The sequence below is a fragment of the Elephas maximus genome, chromosome 10 (genome assembly GCF_024166365.1).
Source record: "Elephas maximus indicus isolate mEleMax1 chromosome 10, mEleMax1 primary haplotype, whole genome shotgun sequence".
Classification (NCBI taxonomy): domain Eukaryota; kingdom Metazoa; phylum Chordata; class Mammalia; order Proboscidea; family Elephantidae; genus Elephas; species Elephas maximus.
The window spans coordinates 62,067,676-62,089,025 of record NC_064828.1 but is presented as its reverse complement, the minus strand read 5'-3'; the positions used below and the strand labels follow the sequence as shown (position 1 = coordinate 62,089,025).

General features: G+C 37.0%; 2 protein-coding genes across 4 annotated transcripts in view; one reads left to right on the top strand and one right to left on the bottom strand.

The window, feature by feature from the left end:
• KLHDC2 (kelch domain containing 2) overlaps positions 1-21,350 on the bottom strand; it is a 53,893-nt gene that overhangs the window by 3,329 nt on the left and 29,214 nt on the right. The window contains exon 14 of one of the 2 annotated variants that reach the window (XM_049899449.1): positions 16,162-16,307. The exons of the other annotated variant lie outside the window; for it this stretch is intronic. The gene's annotated coding sequence lies outside the window, so the exon portion shown is untranslated. Of the gene's footprint in view, positions 1-16,161; positions 16,308-21,350 lie in introns of those variants that run through there. 2 annotated transcript variants of the gene reach the window in all.
• NEMF (nuclear export mediator factor) overlaps positions 1-21,350 on the top strand; it is a 57,414-nt gene that overhangs the window by 25,097 nt on the left and 10,967 nt on the right. For both annotated transcript variants that reach the window (XM_049899438.1, XM_049899437.1), the window contains 7 exons: positions 11,642-11,745; positions 12,114-12,176; positions 16,053-16,165; positions 17,982-18,039; positions 18,907-18,965; positions 19,055-19,175; positions 20,564-20,843. In XM_049899438.1, the coding sequence (XP_049755395.1) occupies positions 11,642-11,745; positions 12,114-12,176; positions 16,053-16,165; positions 17,982-18,039; positions 18,907-18,965; positions 19,055-19,175; positions 20,564-20,843 (798 nt within the window). The remainder of the gene's footprint in view (positions 1-11,641; positions 11,746-12,113; positions 12,177-16,052; positions 16,166-17,981; positions 18,040-18,906; positions 18,966-19,054; positions 19,176-20,563; positions 20,844-21,350) is intronic.

Genomic DNA, 21,350 nt, shown 5'->3' with positions numbered 1-21,350 from the left:
CGCTGTGGTTCATGTGATCCATTAGTCCTTTGGACTAATATTCTCCTTGTGTCTTTGGTTTTCTTCATTCTCCTTTGCTCTGCAGGTGATGGGACCAATAGATGTATCTTAGATGGCCGCTCGCAAGCTTTTAAGACCCGAGATGCTACTCACCAAAGTAGAATGTAGAACATTTTCTACATGAATTATGTTATGCCAGTTGACCTAGATGTCACCTGGAATAATGGTCCCCAGGACTAAGCCCTAGTAACTTGGTCCTTCAAGGTGTTTGGATGTGTCTAGAAACCTTCTATGACTTTGCCTTGGTCAGGTTGTGCTGACTTTCCCTATATTGTATGTTGTCTTTCTATTCACTAAAGTTACCACTTATCTACTATCCAGGTAGTGATTTCCCTTCCCGACCCGTCACCTCCCTCATAACCATCAAAGATTTTTTTTTTAAATAATTTTTATTGTGCTTTAAGTGAAAGTTTACAAATCGTCAGTCTCTCACACAAAAACCCATATACACCTTGCTACACACTCCCATTTACTCTCCCTCTAATGAGACAGCCTGCTCTCTCCCTCCACTCTCTCTTTTCGTGTCCTTTTCGCCCCCTTCTAACCCCCTCCACCCTCTCATCTCCCCTCCAGGCAGGAGATGCCAACATAGTCTCAAGTGTCCACCTGATCCATGAAGCTCACTCCTCACCAGCATCCCTCTCCAACCCATTGTCCAGTCCGTTCCATGTCCAAAGAGTTAGCTTCGGGAATGGTTCCTGTCCTGGGGCAACAGAAGGTCTGGGGGCCATGACCACCTGGGTCCTTCTAGTCTCAGACCATTAAGTCTGGTGTTTTTTATAAGAATTTGGGGTCTGCATCCCACTGCTCTCCTGGTCCCTCAGGGGTTCTCTGTTGTGTTCCCTGTCAGGGTAGTCATCGGTTGTAGTCCGGCACCATCTAGTTCTTCTGGTCTCAGGATGATGTAGCCTCTGGTTCATGTGGCCCTTTCTGTCTCGTGGGCTTGCAGTTACCTTGAGTCCTTGGTGTTCTTCATTCTCCTTTGATCCAGGTGGGTTGAGACCAATTGATGCATCTTATATAGCTGTTTGCTAGTGTTTAAGACCCCAGATGCCACTCTTCAAGGTGGGATGCAGAATGTTTTCTTAATAGATTTTATTATGCCAATTGACCTAGATGTCCCCAGAAACCATGGTCCCCAAAACCCTGCCCCTGCTACACTGGCTTTTGAACCATTCAGTTTATTCAGGAAACTTCTTTGCTTTTGGTTTAGTCCAATTGTGCTGACCTCCCCTGTATTGTGTGTTGTCTTTCCCTTCACCTAAAGTAGTTCTTATCTATTATCTAATTAGCAAATAGCCCTCTCCCACCCTCCCTCCTCCCCCCTCTCATAACCACAAAAGAATGTTTTCTTCTCAGTTTAAACTGTTTCTCAACTTATTATAATAGTGGTCTTATACAATATTTGTCCTTTTGCAACTGACTAATTTCACTCAGCATAATGCCTTCCAGGTTCCTCCGTGTTATGAAATGTTTTCACAGATTCCTCACTGTACTTTATCGATGCATAGTATTCCATTGTGTGAATATACTATAATTTATCCATTCATCTGTTGATGGGCACCTTGGTTGCTTCCATCTTTTTGCTATTGTAAACAGTGCTGCAATAAACATGGGTGTGCATATATCTGTTCGTGTAAAGGCTCTTATTTCTCTAGGATATATTCTGAGGAGTGGGATTGCTGGATCATATGGTAGTTCTATTTCTAGGTTTTTAAGGAAGTGCTAAATCGATTTCCAGAGAGGTTGTACCATTTTACATTCCCACCAGCAGTGTATAAGTGTTCAGTCTCTCCACAGGCTCTCCAACATTTATTATTTTGTGTTTTTTGGATTAACGCCAGCCTTGTTGGAGTGAGATGAAATCTCATTGTAGTTTTGATCTGCATTTCTCTAATGGCTAATGATTGTGAACATTTCCTCATGTATCTGTTAGCTCCCTGAATGTCTTCTTCAGTGAAGTGTCTATTCATATCTTTTGCCCATTTTTTAATTGGGTTATTTGTCTTTTTGTAGTTGAGTTTTTGCAATACCATGTAAATTTTAGAGATCAGGCACTGATTGGAAATGTCATAGCTAAAAACTTTTTCCCAGTCTGCAGGGAGTCTTTTTACTCTTTTGGTGAAGTCTTTGGATGAGCATAGGTGTTTGATTTTTAGGAGCTCCCAGTTATCTAGTTTTTCCTCTGCATTCTCAATAATATTTTGTATACTGTTTATGCCACGTATTAGGGCTCCTAATGTTGTCCCTATTTTTACTTCCATGATTTTTATCGTTTTAGATTTTATATTTAGGTCTTTTATCCATTTTGAGCTCGCTTTTGTGCATGGAGTGAGGTATGGGTCTTGTTTAATTTTTTTGCAGATGGCTATCCAGTTAGGCTAGCACTATTTGTTAAAAAGACTTTTTTTCCCGTTTAATTGTTTTGGGGCCTTTGCCAAATATCAACTGCGCATATGTGGATGGATTTATGTCTGGATTCTCAATTCTGTTCCATTGGTCTATGTATCTGTTGTTGTACCAGTACCAGGCTATTTTGACTTCCCTGGGGGTATAACAGGTTCTAAAAGCAGGTAAAGTAAGGCCTCCCACTTTGTTCTTCTTTTTCAATAATGCGTTATTTATCCGGGGCCTCTTTCCTTTCCATATGAATTTGGTGATTTGTTTCTCCATCTCATTAAGGAATGTCGTTGGGATTTGGATCAGAACTGCATTAAATGTATAGATCGCTTTTGGTAGAGTAGACATTTTTATAATGTTAAGTCTTCCTATCCATGAGCAAGGTATGTTTTTCCACTTATGTGAGTCTCTTTTGGTTTCTTGCGGAAGCGTACTGTAGTTTTCTTTGTATAAGAGTTTTACATCTCTGGTAAGATTTATTCTTAAGTATTTTATCTTCTTGTGGGTACTGTAAATGACACTGATTTCATGATTTCCTCTTCGATGTTCTTTTTGTTGGTGCAGAGGAATCCAGCTGATTTTTGTGTGTTTATCTTGTATCCGAATACTCTGCTGAACTCTTCTCTTAGTTTCAGTAGTTTCCTGGAGGATTCCTTAGGGTTTTCTTTGTATAAGACCATGTCATCTGCAAATAGAGATACTTTTACTTCTTCCTTGCCAATCTGGATGCGCTTTATTTCTTTATCTAGCCTAATTGCTCTGGCTAGGACCTCCAATATAATGTTGAATAAGAGCGGTGTTAAAGGGCATCCTTGTCTGGTTCCCGACCTCAAGGGGAATGCTTTCAGGCTCTCTCCATTTAGGGTGATGTTGGCTGTTGGCTTTGTATAAATGCCCTTTATTATGTTGAGGAATTTTCCTTCTATTCCTGTTTTGCTGAGAGTTTTTATCATGAATGGGTGTTGAACTTTGTCAAATGCCTTTTCTGCTTCAATTGATAAAATCATGTGATTCTTTTATTTATGTGGTATATTACATTAATTGTTTTTCTAATGTTTATCCCTGCATACCTGGTATAAATCCCACTTGGTCATGGTGAAGTATTTTTTTGATATGTTGTTGAATTCATTGGCTAGAGCTTTGTTGAGGATTTTTGCATCTACGTTCATGAGGGATATAGGGCTATAACTATTTTTCTTGTGGTGTCTTTACCTGGTTTTGGTATCAGGAATATGGTAGCTTCATAGGATGAGTTTGGTAGTATTGCGGCCTTTTCTATGCTCTGAAATACCTTTAGTTGTAGTGGTGTTAACTCTTCTCTGAAAGTTTGGTGGAATTCTTCAGTGAAGCCTTTTGGACCAGGGTTTTTTTTGTTGGGAGTTTTTTGATTACCTTTTCAATCTTTTCTTTTGTTATGGGTCTATTTAGTTCTACCTCTGTTTGTGTTAGTTTAGGTAGGTAGTGTGTTTCTAGGAATTCATCCATTTCTTCTAGGTTTTCAAATTTGTAAGAGTACAGTTTTTCATAGTAATCTGATATGATTCTTTTAATTTCAGTTGGGTCTGTTGTAATATCACCCATCTCATTTCTTATTTGGGTTATTTGCTTCCTCTCCTGTTTTTCTTTTGTAAGTTTGGCCAGGTTTATAAATTTCGTTGATGTTTGTCAAAAAAACAAAAAACAGCTTTTGGTCTTGTTAATTCTTTCAATTGTTTTTCTGTTTTCTATTTCATTTAGTTCTGCTCTAATTTTTATTATTTGTTTTCTTCTGGTGCCTGTGGGTTTTTTTTGTTGCTCTCTTTCTATTTGTTCAAGTTGTAGGGATAATTCTTTGATTTTGGCCCTTTCTTTTTTTTGGCTGTGTGCATTTATTGATATAAATTGGCCTCCTGAGCACCACTTTTGCTGTGTCCCAAAGGTTCTGATAGGAAGTGTTTTCATTCTCATTGGATTCTGTGAATTTCTTTATTCCATTCTTAATGTCTTTCATAATCCAGTCTTTTTTTGAGCAGGGTATTGTTCAGTTTCCAAGTGTTTGATTTTTTTTCCCTGCTTCTCCTGTTATTGATTTCTACTTTTATGGCATTGTGGTCAGAGAAGATGGTTTGTAATATTTCAGTGTTTTGGATTCTGCTAAGGCTTGCTTTATGACCTAATATGTGGTCTCTTCTAGAGAATGTTCCATGTGCTCTAGAAAATATAGTTGGTTGCTGTTGGGTGGAGTGTTCTGTATATGTCTATGAGGTCAAGTTGGTTGATTGTAGCATTTAGATTTTCTGTGTCTTTATTCAGCTTCTTTCTGAATGTCCTGTCCTTCCTGAAAGTGGTGTGTTGAAGTCGTCTCCTACGATTATTGTGGAGCTGTCTATCTCACTTTTCAATGCTGATAGAGTTTGTTTTATGTATCTTGCAGCCCTGTCACTGGGTGCATAAATATTTAATATGGTTATATCTTCTTGGTGTATTGTCCCTTTAATCATTGTATAGTGTCCTTCCTTATCCTTTCTGATGGATTTAACTTTAAAGTCTATTTTGTCAGAAATTAATATTGCCATTCCTGCTCTTTTTTGATTGTTGTTTGCTTGATATATTTTTTTCCATCCTCTGAGTTTTAGTTTGTATCTCTAAATCTAAGGCGTGTCTCTTGTAGGTAGCATATAGATGGATCTTGTTTTGTAATCCATTCTGCTACTCTCTGTCTCTTTATTGGTGCATTTAGTCCATTTACATTCAGGGTAATTATGGAAAGGTGTGAATTTAATGCTGTCATTTTGACGTCTTTTTTTGTGTGTTGTTGACAGTTTCTTTTTCCCACTTAATTCTCTGTGCTGAGTAGATTTTCTTTGTATATTGTCCTTTCCTCATATTTGTTGTTGTTGATTTTGTTTCTGCTGAGTCTGTATTTTTCCCTTGTATTTTATTTTGATGAGTAGGATAGTTTGTCTCCTTTGTGGTTACCTTGTTATTTATCCCTATTTTTTAAATTTAAACCTAACTTTTATTTCTTTGTATCGCGGTATCTTCCTTTCCATATGGAAGGTGTATGATTACATTTCTTAGTCCCTCTTTATTATTTTAATATTGTCTTCTTTTATATAATATCGCTGTTAACCTGTTTTGAGTTTTTTTTATAATCTTGTTTTGTCTTTTTGGATTTCCCTGTCTGGGTTGACTTCTGGTTGCTCTGCCCAGTGTTCTAGCCTTGGGTTGATACCTGATATTAGTGATTTTCTAACCAAAGAACTCCGTTTAGTATTTCTTGTAGTTTTGATTTGGTTTTTACAAATTGCCTAAACTTGCGTTTATCTGGAAATGTCTTAATTTCACTTTCATATTTAAGAGACAGTTTTGCTGGATATATGATTCTCGGCAGGCAATTTTTTTCCTTCAGTTTTTTAAATATGTCATCCCATTGCCTTCTTGCCTGCAGGGTTTCTGCCGAGTAGTCTGAGCTCTCCTTTGTAGGTGACTTTTCGTTTATCCCTCCCTGCTCTTATAATTCTCTCTTTATCTTTGGTTTTGGCAAGTTTGATTATAATGTGTCTTGGTGACTTTCTTTTAACATCTGCCTTTTGTGGCGTTCGATGAGCATCTTGGATAGATACCTTCTCATGACATCAGGGAAGTTTTCTGCCAACAAATCTTCAACAATTCTCTTTGTATTTTCTGTTATCCCTCCCTGTTCTGGTACTTCAATCACTCGTAGGTCATTTCTCTTGATAGAGTCCCACGTGATTCTTAAGGTTTCTTCATTTTTTTAAATTCTTTTTTCTGATTTTTCTTCAAATATATTAGTGCCAAGTGATTTATCTTCAAGTTCATAAATTTAAGCTTCTACTTGCTCAGTTCTGTTCCTCTTTCTGTTGAGTTGTGTACTTCTGTAATGTTATTGTTAATCTTCTGAATTTCTGATTGCTGTCTGTGGATTTTTCCAGCTTATTAAATTTTTCTCTATGTTCCTGAGTAATCTTTGTAATTTCTTTAATTGTTTTATCTGTGTGTTCCTTGGCTTGTTCTGTGTATTGCCTCATTTCCTTCCCGATGTCTTGAAGGGTTCTGTATATTAAACTTATGTATTCTTGCACTGGTAATTCCAGGAATGCACTTTCATGTAGAAGATGCCTGGATTCTTTGTTTTGAGATCCTGTTGAGGTGGCCATGGTCTGTTTCTTTATGTGACTTGATATTGACTGTTGTTTCCGAACCATCTGTAATTATTGTATTAGTTTATGCTTGGTTACAGTGTCGTAGCTTCTTGCTTTATTTGTTTTGGTATACCCCTTTAGGTTGCTTGAGTGAACTAGCTTGATTATTTTTGGCTTTGATCCTCTGACGTCCTGTCCTCAGATGTCTAGAGCTGTTATCAGGTATATCAGTCTATGAATCCATTCAGTTTTCTTGTATGAATTCAGCTCAGGTTTCTAGGTAGCAGATCATCAAGTGTGTGGTACAGGCTCTGTCCTACAGTCTTAGAAGGGAAAGGGTGATTTGCATATATACCAGTCTTTGACTGCAGCAGCGGGTCATGCTCTGAACAAGGCAGGGTACCGAGAACCGACCCCTGAGTGTCTCTGAGGAGAGCGTGTCCCTGTTCCCTAGAGCGTGCAGGTGGGTGGGTTCTGCAGATGGACCGTGGGCACCCAAAGTTTTTTGGTTATAAGGACTGGGAGGTACCAGTTATCTTTGGACCCCTGTTGTGGGTGGCTGGGTGACCTGAATGGAGCTACCAGTCCTTAGGTCCCTGACGTGGGTAGGTGAGGACCTTGTTTAATAGGCAATGGGGTGTCAAACATCAAACACCCAGCTCTCCACCATACAGCTGAAATGGCTGGAGTCTGCCAACAAGGGCCTATTCTCCCAAAATAGGCCCACACAGGTCCATGCAGAAGGGAGAGGTGCTCAAAGTCCACAGACAGTTTATGCCTGGACAGGAGCCGCTTCTGGCCTGAGCTCCCCCGGTTAGTGGAGCTAGCAAATTATCTCTTCCACCAATTGCCAATTTTTTTCTTTCACAAGGCCGGGAGGATGGCTATAGGTTCTCAACAGTGCCTATCTCAGGCCCAGGGAATTCAGCCGCTGAAGCTGGCTTCGGGGTGGGGGGCGCAGTAAAATATACTCAAGTACTTAGCTTTTGCCGAGAGCACCGTTCTTCTCTGGTTCTGGAGGTATGAATAGGCTGTGTGGCTGGCCGCTTTTCCCTGAGGAAACTATGGCCAAAGGCTAGTACCAGACCGCCACCACTGCAGCCCCGGGAATGGTGCCTAAGAACTCCCTGTGATTCACGTCCGGTAACTCCTCTCCGCTTCTGAATGGTCTCTTCCTCCCCCTTCCCCTCAGTTCGTTTTTTAAGCTTGGCTTTGAAGCCCAGGGCTCCCAGCTTGTCACAAATATACTCTTCTCACTTGTTTTTTCAGGTGTTTGTTGTGAAGAGGGCTCGCCGGAAGCATCTATTCCGCCATCTTGGCTCCACCTCTTAAGCTTTTTTTTAAGTGTACCCCTTCTTGCATATCTGTTTTCTCCAAGTTGGGTTTTTTTTTTTTTTTTTGGTTTTTGTCTCTAGCTTTCTTGTTAGAGACTTCATTAATTTTTTTTATGATTCTTGATTATCTGCTCACATCTTATAATACGGCAATGAAATGTTGACTGAAGTTCTCTGTGGGTGGGTAGACTTGCATGATTATCTCTGTGGGCCATTTTGTGTGGAACCTATAATGTCAGTGTCTTTACGTCTTTCTTCAGCTGGGCCCACTTCCCGGCAAAGATTCTTTTTGTCTTCTGCTTGTAAAGTGAAGACCTGACTGCCACATTTTAGGAATGTAATGGGAATAAAAGACTGGTGAGTCTTAATATCCAGTAATTCATACATTTACTTTCTTGCCCTTTTGTTCATATGGTACCCTCACTTAACAACTGTGCCAAATTTCCCCCCATCCAGAGATCCTCTCTGTACCCTTTCTAGAGAATTAATCTCTGACCTTCTGTTAAGGTGTGGAAAGAGCAGTTACCAACATGTTCAGAGCTGGGAAGAAGATTGAGGGAACTAACTGCTTCTTGAACAGACTTTCAGCCAGCCTTCCTGTTTTTAACCTCATCTAATATATTTTTTTTAATAGCCTATTTCCGGGATTACCTTGTCAATTTGACCTTTTTATGGTCTTACATTGTAAGTTGAGTTGGTGTTTTGGTTTTTCCACTGTCAGCCTAGGATGTTTTCTTGTGTCTGATCACTTGTCCATTAATTTTCCAACTTTGAAAATTTTGTTTAGTTTTGCTCCCCGACCCCCGCCTTTTTTCTTTTGTAATGTTCTTGTCAGGCATTGGTATCGGGGTCATGCTGCCTCATAAAACAAGTTGAGAAACGTTCCTTTTACTATTGCTATTACATGTTTGATGGAATTCACCTGTGAAGCTGAGTGGTCATGACATGGTGGTTTTATTTTTTGGTGGGAAAGTTTTTTATTACAGATTTAAATTCTTTAATATATATACAGACTATTCAGATTTTCTAGTTTGGGTACACAGTGTTTTTCTAAGACTTTGTCTATTTTGCCTCAATTTTGAAATGTATTGGCAAAAAGTTCTTTATAGTATCCGGCTTAGCTACTTCTTAACATCCTTAGGGTCTTTAGTGACATCCCTCTTTTTGTTTCTGATAGTTGTTATTTGTGCTTTCTATTTTTCTTGATTAGTCTTGTTTTTGTCTGTTGATCTCCTCTGTTATATATGGGCTCTCTATTTTACCAATTTCTGTTCTTTACTATTGTCATCCTACTTTGCATTTCATTTGTAGCTCCTTTTCTAATTCCTTGAGATGGAAGCTCCCCCCAAGCCTTTTTTTCTCTTCTAGTGTATATTTAACACGATTTCCCCCTAAGCCTGGCTTTAACCGTATTCCCAATGTATTGTTATATAGTATTTTCATTATCATTCACTTCAAAATACCTTAATTTCTTCATTTACCATGTATTATTTAAAATTGTATTTTTATTCTTGATTTCTAGCTTAATTTGTGTGATGAACAGAGATGATATTCTGACTCAGTCAGTCCTTTACATCAGTTATTGAGACTTGCTTTATGGCCCAGCAGATTTATGGTCAGCTTTATAAATGTTCCCATTACTGTCGAGTCGATTCCAACTCATAGCGACCCTATAGGACAGAGTAGAACTGCCCCATAGTGTTTCCAAGGAGCGCCTGGTAGACTCGAACTGCCGACTGTTTGGTTCGCAACCGTTGCTCTTAAGCACTGTACCAGCAGGGAAACCCTATGGGGCAGTTCTACTCTGTCCTATAGGGTCGCTATGAGTCAGAATGAACTCGACAGCAATGGGTTTGTTTTTTTTTTTTTGGTTATAAATGTTCCATGTATGGTATAAACGTATAGTGTGTCAATGAGGTTAAGTTTATTAATCATGTTGTTTAAATCTTTGGCAACTTTACTAATTTTTTAATGATTGTCTTCTGTTACCGAGAGAGATGTGTTATATATCACATCATGACTGTTAATTTCTGCATTTCTTCTTTTACTTGTGCTAGCTTTTGCTTTTTATATTTTAAGGCAATGTAATTAAGGGGTATAAATATAGAATTACTGTATCTTTCTGGTGAATTGAGCCTTTTATGGACTTTTTTAATGACTCATGACAATTTTTGTCTACTTTGTCATATACCGTAACTAAATCAACTTTCTTTTGGTTAGTTTTGCATGGTATGTGTTTTTCATTGTTGTATTTCCACTTTTGTATACCCTTATACTTTAAAGGAACATATCATTGTGTTATTTTCCAGTCTGAAAGTCTTTGCCTTTTACCTGGAACATTTAGTACATTTATCATTTAATGTAATTTCTGGTATATGTGGGTATAAATCTACTGACCTTACTATTTACTTTCTACCTGTCCTATTTGTTTTACGTCCCTTTTTATCTTCCTTTTTGCCTTCTTTTGATTGGTTATTTTTTATTGACTTGTTAGTTATACATTCCTTTACTAGCATGATTATGACATGTATCCTTGACTTACCTCTCCCATTCTCTTTGTGGATTTATGTCTTTTTTAACAAACCTCTTTACTGTCAAGAGGGCAGTGGTTAAATAAATTACAGTATATCCAATCAATGAGGAATACTATTTTTAAATTAAAAAGACAATATATACAGAACACTCTATGTTGTCTCTGAAAAAGGAGAGGATTAGAATAAACATTTTATTTTAATCTTCATGTGCATAAAGAAACTGGAAAAGGATATGCAGGAAACATAACAATGGCTCCCTATTTGGTAGTGTTGGTGGGAACTAAAGGGATGTGTGACGGGGAGGAGGGGAGATTTCTCACTATATTTATATTTTAAACTTTGGAACCACGTGCATGTATTACCCAATCAAAAATCAAATTAGAAAATAGTAATAAAACCTTTTTGCTTTTTTTTTTTTAATTGGAGATTTGAGGGAGGATAGTTTAATACCTGTGCTTAAACTACCATCTTTAACCAGAAATTTTTAAATTTCAGATTAAATCATAAAGATTGTCTCTTTAGTCAAATATAATATAGCATATATTTATATTCATCTATATTGTGTGTTGTTTTCTGAATGTCATAAAAATAGTCACTATACTTTTTATCCTTATAACTAGTATTAATCAGGCAAACCCAAGTTCCTTTTTCCTTTCAGAAAAGTTGTAATTTTATCTTTCTGAAGGCAATTTTTGGTGTTTTGTATCAAAAAATTAAGTGTAGAGGATATCATGTATGTAAACATTTAGTTGATTGAGAATGGAATGGGAAAGCAACTTTTTTTGTTACCAGTGGTCAGAGCCTGTCAGGTGCCCACTGAAAGAAAGCTAACCCTAGGTACCAAGTGATGTTTTAGTCTTTTGCTTTCTTTATTGTTATAAGTTAATGTTGAGTTTAAGAAGGCTATCTATATGGAATAAAGAGATTTTATGTATACATATAAACATGGAATTTGTTTTCTTCTAACATGGTCTAAGTTTCCTAAGACAATATGTGTTACAGGTTTTTAGTACATTCAGTTTGATGCCTTAAGAAAAGAAATTAAGCCATCAAGTACGTTAACTTACACAACAGACTAGTTTCCTTATTTTTTGTTTTTTAAAGAGTGTGAATTCAAGGAACTATAAAGCAAAAGAGATGTTGACCCTTTTTTCTTTTAATTTGGTAGGTTTGAGAAATTTCTGTGGTTCATTAGCTCAGAGAACTATCTAATTATAGGTGGACGAGATCAGCAACAGAATGAAATAATTGTGAAAAGATACTTGACAGCGGGTAGGTAATATTAAAGTTCTAAAGTATTTTCCCCTAAATGTTAGATCAGTTATCTCAGCATTTGGCATTGATTTTCATCTTATACGCTTTTGGATAACAGATTTAATTGGTAGAAAGAGAGTTTGGTGCTTGATGGTTTATGGTTCATTGACAGTTCATATTTTAAGTGATATTCTTAAAATAATAATGCTGAGCTAATCTGTAGTGTTAGACTTTTGATTCTTTACCACATAAACAGAATAGGTCTCAGTCTTCCAAAGTCATTACAGATCAAGACTTTAAAATCTTACTTTTTAGTGCTAAAGTTTGAAACCTTTTTTCCACGTTTAAACACAAGACTTACTGTTTATCATTTGTCTTTATTTAAGGGGACATTTATGTACATGCTGATCTTCATGGTGCAACTAGCTGTGTAATTAAGAACCCAACAGGTAATATATTTGTATTTTCAAAACTTTAGTTTATTTCCTTAAAAATATTAGTAGTCTACCTTTAAGATAATTAATAGAGAGAAAGAATATTTTCTAATGATAAAAGGATAAGTCCATCAAGAAGATAAAACAACTATAGACACATATGCATCTAAAAATACAGCCCCAAAATATATAAAGTGACAGAATTGAAGGCAGGAATAGAAAATTTAACAATAATTGTTGGAGATTTCAATGCTTCACTTTCAATAATGGATAGAAAAACTAGACAAAAGGTCAACAAGGAAATGGGGCCAACTCTTTCTCTCACCACTGTAAGTTGGAGTTTGGGATTTTTCTGGACTTTTCTTGGCTATAATTCTTTCTAGGCTATCTTGTAGCAGTTTGAAAGCCATGTGTATCACCTTTCTGGTCAGATAAAAAGATCCAGGAAAAGCTTCAAGCTGTGACTAGAACCCAACCTTGGCCCCTGAGTCTTTCCAGATGCCCACTGGAAAAGATTCTCAGGATGAGTCTCCTTCTCATCTTTTCTCTTCAGAAATGTTAATAGAGGACTTTAGTGACTTGACTTTCAACCCTGGTACCAAAATCCTTTCCCTTCTTCCAGAAAGTCCTCTACAAAAGCCTGATAGAAAAGATCTTATGGCAAATCAAAGATGGCTTTCCCTACAGGAGGAGTAGAATAAGGATGTTATGTCAGCAGAATGAGATATTTGAAAGGATGGTAAAACTGAGATACCTCTACCTCAACTGGTCTTATCTGCTAAAAAGAGAACTAGCAGGCATTGGACGTGAGGGTGTTCAGAATAGATCAAGAAATGAACCATTCATATGTGGCTGTCTTTATTGCCTGTATCATAGGTAGGACTCTCCTGAGAATGGAAGAATGGGGATAATTAAGACACAGTCAGTTTAAAACTAAACTTCATTCTAATGTTCTTTTTTTCGTAGTAATTTTGGGACCACTGTGTATCCCCAGTGGTGCAGTGGTTAAGAGCTATGGCTGCTAATCAAAAGGTCAGCAGTTCCAATCCACCAGCTGCTCCTTGAAAACCCTATGGGGCTTTTCTACTCTATCTTATAGGGTTGCTATGAGTCAGAATTGACTCACCAGCAACGGGTTTCATTTTCTTTTTTTTTTTTATGCTGCAGGCTGGGGAAGCTACTCTGTGCTAGGGCAGACTGCATACCAATGATTTTTGGATAACCTATAATGATTTCTGTGATGTGTTTTCTTTTTCCTTCTTGGATCTCTTTACTTGCTAACTCAGTAACAGTAAATTATAAGGAATCTGTGTAGTCTGAATGTCTTGCTGACTTCAGTATATTTTAGTTCATTCTTCAGTTTACTTTTTGATATGACCCCATGAAGCACCAGTAGGTCTCAAGTATTTCCCATGTGTTTTAGAAGCATAGTAATCTGTGGGGGAGGAGTGTAAAGAAAACATTGGGTAGTTTGCCTAAAGCATAATAATTAAAACAAGGTGCATTAACTTTTTTCTGAATTTTAAAAATGTGAATCACGGTAAAAGGAAATTCTGATACGCTGTTTCTACTTTCAGTAGCAAATAAATGTGTGTTTAGAGGAACTTATTAAAATTGAGATATATTTTAGTGAAACAAAGAACAAGAAAATAGAAGACACAAACAACACTATAAACAACTAGACCTACCAGACATCGATAGAATACTATCCAGCACAGCAGAGTATATATTCTTCTGAAGTACACATGGAACATTCTCCAGGATAGACCATAAGTTAGTCTATGAAACAAGTTTTAATAAATTTAAAACAACTGAGGTCATACAAAATGTATTCCCTGACTGTAATGGGATGAAATTAGAAACCATACTAGAAAGAAATATGGAAAATTCACAAGTATGTGGGCATTAAAAAACATAACTCACAAATAACCAATTTGTCAAAAAAGAAATCTCAAGGGAAATTAGAAAATGAGATGATATGAGTCTCTGGGTGGCATATACAGTTAAGTGCTTGACTTCCAGCCAAGTTGGCTAGTAGGTTGACATTTCAAACCCACCCAGAGGTGCTTTAGAAGGCAGGTCTGGTGATCTGCTTCTGAAAGCTCACAGCCTTGTAAACCCTGTGGAGCACACTTCTACTGTGACACACATGAGGTTGACCACACAGGATGTCCCCAGGAGTCAGAATTGACTCGATGGCAACTAACAGCAATAGCAGCAACAGAGGTGGTATACAAATGGCCAATAAGCACATGAAAAGATTTGCAATACCATTATTCAGTAGGGAAATGCAAATCAAAAGCACACTGGGTACCACTTTATGCCTACTGTAGTTGAACTGGCTCTGACTCAAGATTGCAGGTATGTTTGAGTCCATTGTTGCATCCTGTGTATATTTTGAGTGCTTTCCAACCTAGGGAGTTATCTTCTAGTACTGCTGGATAGTATTCTGTTGTTCATCTTCCAGCACTATTAGAAAGTATTTTGTGATCCATAGGGTTTTCATTGGCTAATTTTTGGAAGTAGATAGCCAGGCCTTTCTTCTTAGCCTGTCTTAGTATGGGAGCACCACTAAAACCCGTTCATCATGAATGACTACGGTATTTGAAATACTGATAGCATAGCTTCCAGCATCATAAAAAAAACCCATTGCCATGGAGTCAATTGCAACTCACAGTGACCCTGTAGGACAGAGTAGAAATGCCCCATAGGGTTTCCAAGAAGCACCTGGTGGATTTCAAACTGCCAACCTTTTGGTTAGCAGCCACAGTTCTTAACCACTACACCACCAGAGTTTTCTCCAGCATCCTAGCAACATGCAAACCACCACAGTATGACAAACTGACTGATGGGTGGTGGTCACATCTACTAGAATGGCTATGATAAAAAATATGGAAGACAATAAATACTGAGGATGATGCAGAGAAATTGGAACCCTCCTACAGTGCTGGTAGAAATGTGAAATGGTGCGGCTACTGTGGAAAACAGTTTGGCAGTTTCATGTGACCATATGACCCAGCGTTTCTACCCGTAGGTATATACCCATAAGAATTGAAAAACAGATGTTTAAAGAAAATCTTATACACAGGTGTTCATAGAGCACTGTTTACAATAGCCAAAAAGTGGAAACAATCTATATGTCCATCAGCTGATGCACAGATAAATAAAATGTGATGTATCCATACAATGAACTTACAGATCCATACATGTTACAGCATGGATAAACCTTGAAAACATTATGCTAAGTGAAATAAACCAGATACAAAAGGACAAATATTGTATGACTCTGTGTATATGAAATACCCAAAATAGGCAAATCCAGAGACAGAAGGTAGATTAGTGTGTGCCAGGGGCTAGGTGACTAGTAAAATGGGGAATGACTGCTAATGAATATGGGGTTTCTTTTGGGGATGATGAAAATGTTCTGGAATTAGATAGTAGAGATGGTTGCACAGCTTTGTCAATATACTAAAAACCACCTAATTGTATACTTTGAATTTTATGTTATGTGAATTATATCTCAAAAAAGTATTTGAAATCTATCTGTAAAGGATATTAGTGTGCTTTTATTTTGATGGTTCAAACAGTCTACATTAAATCTTAAAGTCGTCAAACTTTAGATTTTTCATATTTCTGTAATTAAGTTAGAATTACTCATATAACTAAGAGAATTTCTCCGACTTCATATAGGTAGCCCATTTAAAAGTGAACCCACCATGCAAATCCATTTTTAATAAAAACAGTAACTTTTTATAATATTGAAATAAAAATATGGTTTTAATACTTAAGTACAAGAGAATTGAATCTTTCATACTGTATATGATTTTCATATCTTACTCTGTAGCAAGTCTGTACTTTGGTATCTGAATAATCGTAGCACTGTTTTTGCAGGAGAACCAGTCCCACCTCGGACCTTGACTGAAGCTGGCACAATGGCTCTTTGCTATAGTGCTGCGTGGGATGCACGCGTTATCACTAGTGCTTGGTGGGTGTACCATCATCAGGTAATAAGGCTCTTAATTTATTAAGAGGTACTGTGTGCCAATATTTGAGAGTATAGACGTGAACAAGGCAGACAAAGCACCTACCCTGATGGACCATTTTGGTGGTGGTCACAAATACAAATATAACATCAGTTAACAAGTGCTGTAAAGATAAAAAAAAATGGGGTAAGGACATAGAGAGTGATAGGGGCTATCATTTTAGAGAAAAGTATCAGAGAAGGTATCTTAGTCATCTAGTGCTACTATAACAGAAATACCACAAATGGATGGCTTTAACAAAGAAAAGTTGATTTTCTCACAGTGAAGTACGCTAAAAGTCCAATTTCAGGGTGTCAGCTCCGGGGAAAGGCTTTCTCTCTCTGTCAGCCTTCTCATCAATCTTCCCCAGACTAGGAGTTTCTCTGCGCAGGGACCCTGGATCCAACAGATGCCCTCTGCTCCCAGCACTGCATTCTTGGTGGCATGAGGTCCCCCTGTCTCTCTGCTCGCTTCTCTCTTTTCTATCTCCAGAGATTGCCTCAAGACACAATCCAATCTTGTAGATTGAGTCCTGCCTCACTAACGCAACTGCTGCCTATCCTTCCTCATTAACATAGAGGCAGGATTTACAACATGTAGGAAAATCACACAATACTGGGAATCGTGGCCCAGCCAAATTGATATACACATTTTTGGGGGAATGTAATTCAGTCCACGACAGAAGGCCTCTCTGGGAAGGTAAGATTTGAGCAGAGATCTAAATGAAGGGAGAGAGTGATCCAAGCAGATCTATGGGATAAAGTATGAGTGTGACTGGTCTACTGACCTAAAAGGGCTTCTTCTGTTCATCTTTGTTGGAATTCTCTGAATTCTTTTTGGACCTTTCAGAAAAGTAGGTATATCCAGTGGTTCTTAAATCCATTTGGTTTAGCTAATTACCCTCCTTTATGGTTAACGCTATTTTATTTGATGATAGTGACTTCACGTTTATATTGATTTCACACTTCCAAGAATTATAATTGATAATGATGTAACTATATAATCATATACAAGGTCCTAAAACTATGCAGAAAGATATGGAGAGTTCAATACCACTAGCCTCCCTTAGACTTGGTTTTATTTTGTTTCTATTCATTGGCAACTGCTATGCTACAATACTGTTTTTAGGAAATTAATATCACTTGGGATTATAATATTTTCTGCCTCAGTACTGTTATAAAAGTGGTTTTGATTTTTATTTGAGGATTTTTTTTTTTTAATGAAATTTAGTGTGCTTTTAGCCTCTCACTGTTATGTCAGCTGTTTATGACTAATAAAGATATTCTCAGATCTTGGAGTTTCACAGATACATTTTAAAAATGGTAGAATAAATTTGCCCACTTTCCGTTTTGCAAATTAAAATATATCTTTAAAGTCTGTGATTAACTTTATTTCCTAAAATGAAAGGATAATATAAAAAAATCTCAAAAGGATTTAATAAATAAAGCTTTATTTAAGTAAATATAGCTTTATGATGACTTATTAAACTACCCTTGTTTTTCTCATTGTATCTCATAGTGGAGAAAACATGTAGACCAGCTCTAGTTCTAGTCCATGGATTTGAAAATTACTGATTTGGTGGATCCATCATTATATCTTTCTTTATTAACTCTCAAAGGTATATCTTATCACTGGAGGGTACCTATCCCTTCAGTATTGAAAGTTTTTGCTAAATTATTTAAACGTTTCAGAACACAGAGCATGCTGCTTACTTGAATTTGACTTTACTTTGTCCTTTTGAATGAAAAAACTGAGTCTTTATTAAGACAAGGGTCTAATATATTTTTGTGTTCCTCAGGTGTCCAAAACAGCACCGACTGGAGAATATTTGACAACAGGAAGCTTCATGATAAGAGGTAATGGCTTGACATGGAAAATATCCTAAGTTTGTTAGTGGATTTTCAGACAAGTTTGAGGACCCTCTACTAATATTCTTAGAATAGAAACTGATTACCCTGGCTTTATATAAGAAGTCTCTTAGGAAATAAGGAATGTGCCTTTGTGTGGCCATTTTAGTATTTAATATATTTTTATTGATAAAAATGTGCTTTCGCATAGTTAAAAGTTATAAGGGTAAGAAAATGTTGCTGTGTGCCATCAAGCTGATTCTGCTGATAGTGACCCAATAGGACACAGCAGAAGTGCCCCATAGAGTCTCCTAGGCTGTAAATCCTTACAGAAGCAGACCGCCACATCTTTCTCCCATGGAGTGGCTGGTGAGTTTGAACCACCGACTTTTTGGTTAACAGCCAGGTGCTTAACCACTGCACCAATAGGGCTCCTGAGAAAGCATAAACAAACAAACAAAAAAACCAAACCCGTTGCTGTCAAGTTGATTCTGACTCATAGCAACCCCACAGGACAGAGTGGAACTGCCCCATAGAGTTTCCAAGGAGCGCCTGGTGGATTTGAACTGCTGACCTTCTGGTTAGTAGCTGTAGCACTTAACCAGTATGCCACCAGGGTTTCCTAAGAAAGCATAGCCTGACCTTTTTTCCTAAAAATAGACTTTTCATGGTTTAACCCAAAAGATGAGAGCAAGCACGTATATTTTTTTTCTTCTCAGTTACGGTTCCTATATAATGCCAGATTTTATAAACAAACTGTTCCTTCGTGGCAGAGTAAAGGACAAATGAACATCACCATTGGTGTCAGGTATTTTGCGTGCAAAAAATGGAGAAAACTGATTTTTAAAACACTTATGTATGTATTATCTTTTATAGGAAAAAAGAATTTTCTTCCTCCTTCATATTTAATGATGGGGTTTAGCTTCCTCTTTAAGGTACTTTTTAGCTTCTTGGTTATTTTTTTCTTCTCATTTTCATTAGTCTTACATAAAGCTTTATCAGTGAAAAAGAATTCTTTTTATAGGTAGATGAGTCTTGTGTTTGGAGACACTGGGGTGAACGAAAAGTCAGAGTGCAGGATGAAGACATGGAGACACTGGCGAGTTGCACAAGTGAACTCATATCAGAAGAAGTGGAACAACTAGGTATTTTATGAATTTTAATAAATTCTTTTGCAGTATTGTCTAGTTTTGCTTCTAAATCCTTACTTAAAAGATCAGTCTCATTTGGGATGCCTGAAATTTTAAAACAACACTTGGCATCATGATTTACTGAGTTTTGTTTTTAGAAATACCAAACATACTTATTCAAGTAAATTATGAAGTATTTAATTGGTGCCATGACTAATATACTTCAGTATATTGTTTATATAACAAAACTTCAATGTTTAAAATTAATAATGCGTGTGTGTTTAACACATATAACCAAAAAAATAACCAAACCTGTTGCCATCGATTCTGACTCATGTAGGCTCAGGTATATATGAATCAGCATTTACTTTTGGGTTTTTTTTTTTTGGGTTAGGAATGAGAAGTGATGCAAAGATGAATTTAAAGACTTAATATGTTTGCTTCAGGTAAAGAGGAGTTATAGTTGCTGAAAATTTTATTTACCTACCTATTTTTTTTAAAGGAACTAGGAGCCCTGGTGGCACAGTGGTTACGAGTTCAGCTGCTAACCAAAAGGTCAGCAGTTCAAATCCACCAGCCGTCCCTTGGAAACCCTATGAGGTGGCTCTACATTGTCCTGTAGGGTTGCTATGGTTGGAATCGACTCGATGGCAATGGGGTTTTAAATGAACTAGGGAAATTAAGCCCTCTAAATTCTGTTTTTTGCAGTTATTCTCTCTCCTGGGGTTATTCCTTTTTAGAGTAATACTGCATTCATTTATGACTGGTACTACAACATCCCATTTAATGAATGCTTACCATGTCCCTGGCACTATCTGAAGTCGTTTATTTATATTGTTTTTTATTTTGAATCTCAGAATAGGTGATGACATCTCTTTTTATAGGTGAGGCATCTGAACTTAAGAAAAGTAACTTGCTTGGGGTCATCCAGGTGGTTAATGGTATATCTCAGATGTATGTTTCTGGTTATAAAGACCATACTTATTATTAGATGGTGTATTATATTAGACAGTATTTTACTTTCGTAAAAGTGTGAGTACTTGCTAGTATTGTCTCATTTCAGTTCTCATGTGCAAATTATAATATAACCAGTTACTTTATAGAACTACTTTTATTGTTCTACTTTTTGAAAATACCTAATGAAGTTAAGTTACGGTTTTCATTGCAGAAATAGTTGGAGTGTCTTAAGAAATTTATTATGGTAAAGGATCTTGGAGATCATTTTATCCAACATATTCATGATACAGATTATTCTTTATCCTAAGAATAAAGACAAGCATTTTTCTGGTGATATTTTGGGGAAATGGGGATCACCAGCATAATATTTTTTTGAAGTTTTCAAAGAAATCATCTAGCTTTGTTGTGGCAGTCCCACTCTGACTTTGCTTATGGTGATTCTACAGATGGGGGTGACAGTAGCAGTGAAGAGGAGAAAGAGGAATTACATGAAACTCCTGTAGAACTAGAACTAATGACGCAGGTTGCTCAAGAGGATATTACTGCTCAGAGCGCTGGAGATGAGCTAAACGAGGAACTGATTCAGGAAGAAAGTTCTGAGGATGAAAGAGAATCTGAAGAGGTGGTAAAAGATGAGGAGCCAGTTGGTGAAATGAAGGATGAAGAGGAAGAGACATTAAATTATCCTGATACTACCATTGACTTGTCCCATCTTCAGTCACAAAGGTAATTAAAAAGCTATACTAGGAATGATGATGAGTTAACCCTGACAAAGTTAATACAAGATTGACTTGAATACTTCTACCTTCCATTATCCTTTGGTCTTGTTATTTTCTCACCATTTGATTTAGGGGGTAAATCTCTAAAGAAATTCCTAGGACTCAGATCAGAAAAATATTGTAAATATAAATTGGCCAAACTACATCAGAATAGAAACAAGTAAATGATTAAGATCGTCAATGCTAATAATACAGTAAAAGTAATTGCATTAAAAAACTAAGGTGTTATAGCCTTGAATGTCTACCGATCACCAAGTGAGAAATACCATAGTTATAAAAACATTATCATTGGAGTTGTTAAGAATGGCTTAAGAGTGAGACAGGCCAGAATTGAGTCCTAGGCTATGTCTTTGGGCAAGCTATTCTACCACCTAACCTTCAATTTTCCTGCTTGGTTAAAATGAAGTAGTGCCCCCTGCATAGGGCTTTAGCGAAGTTTATATGCATGTAAAAC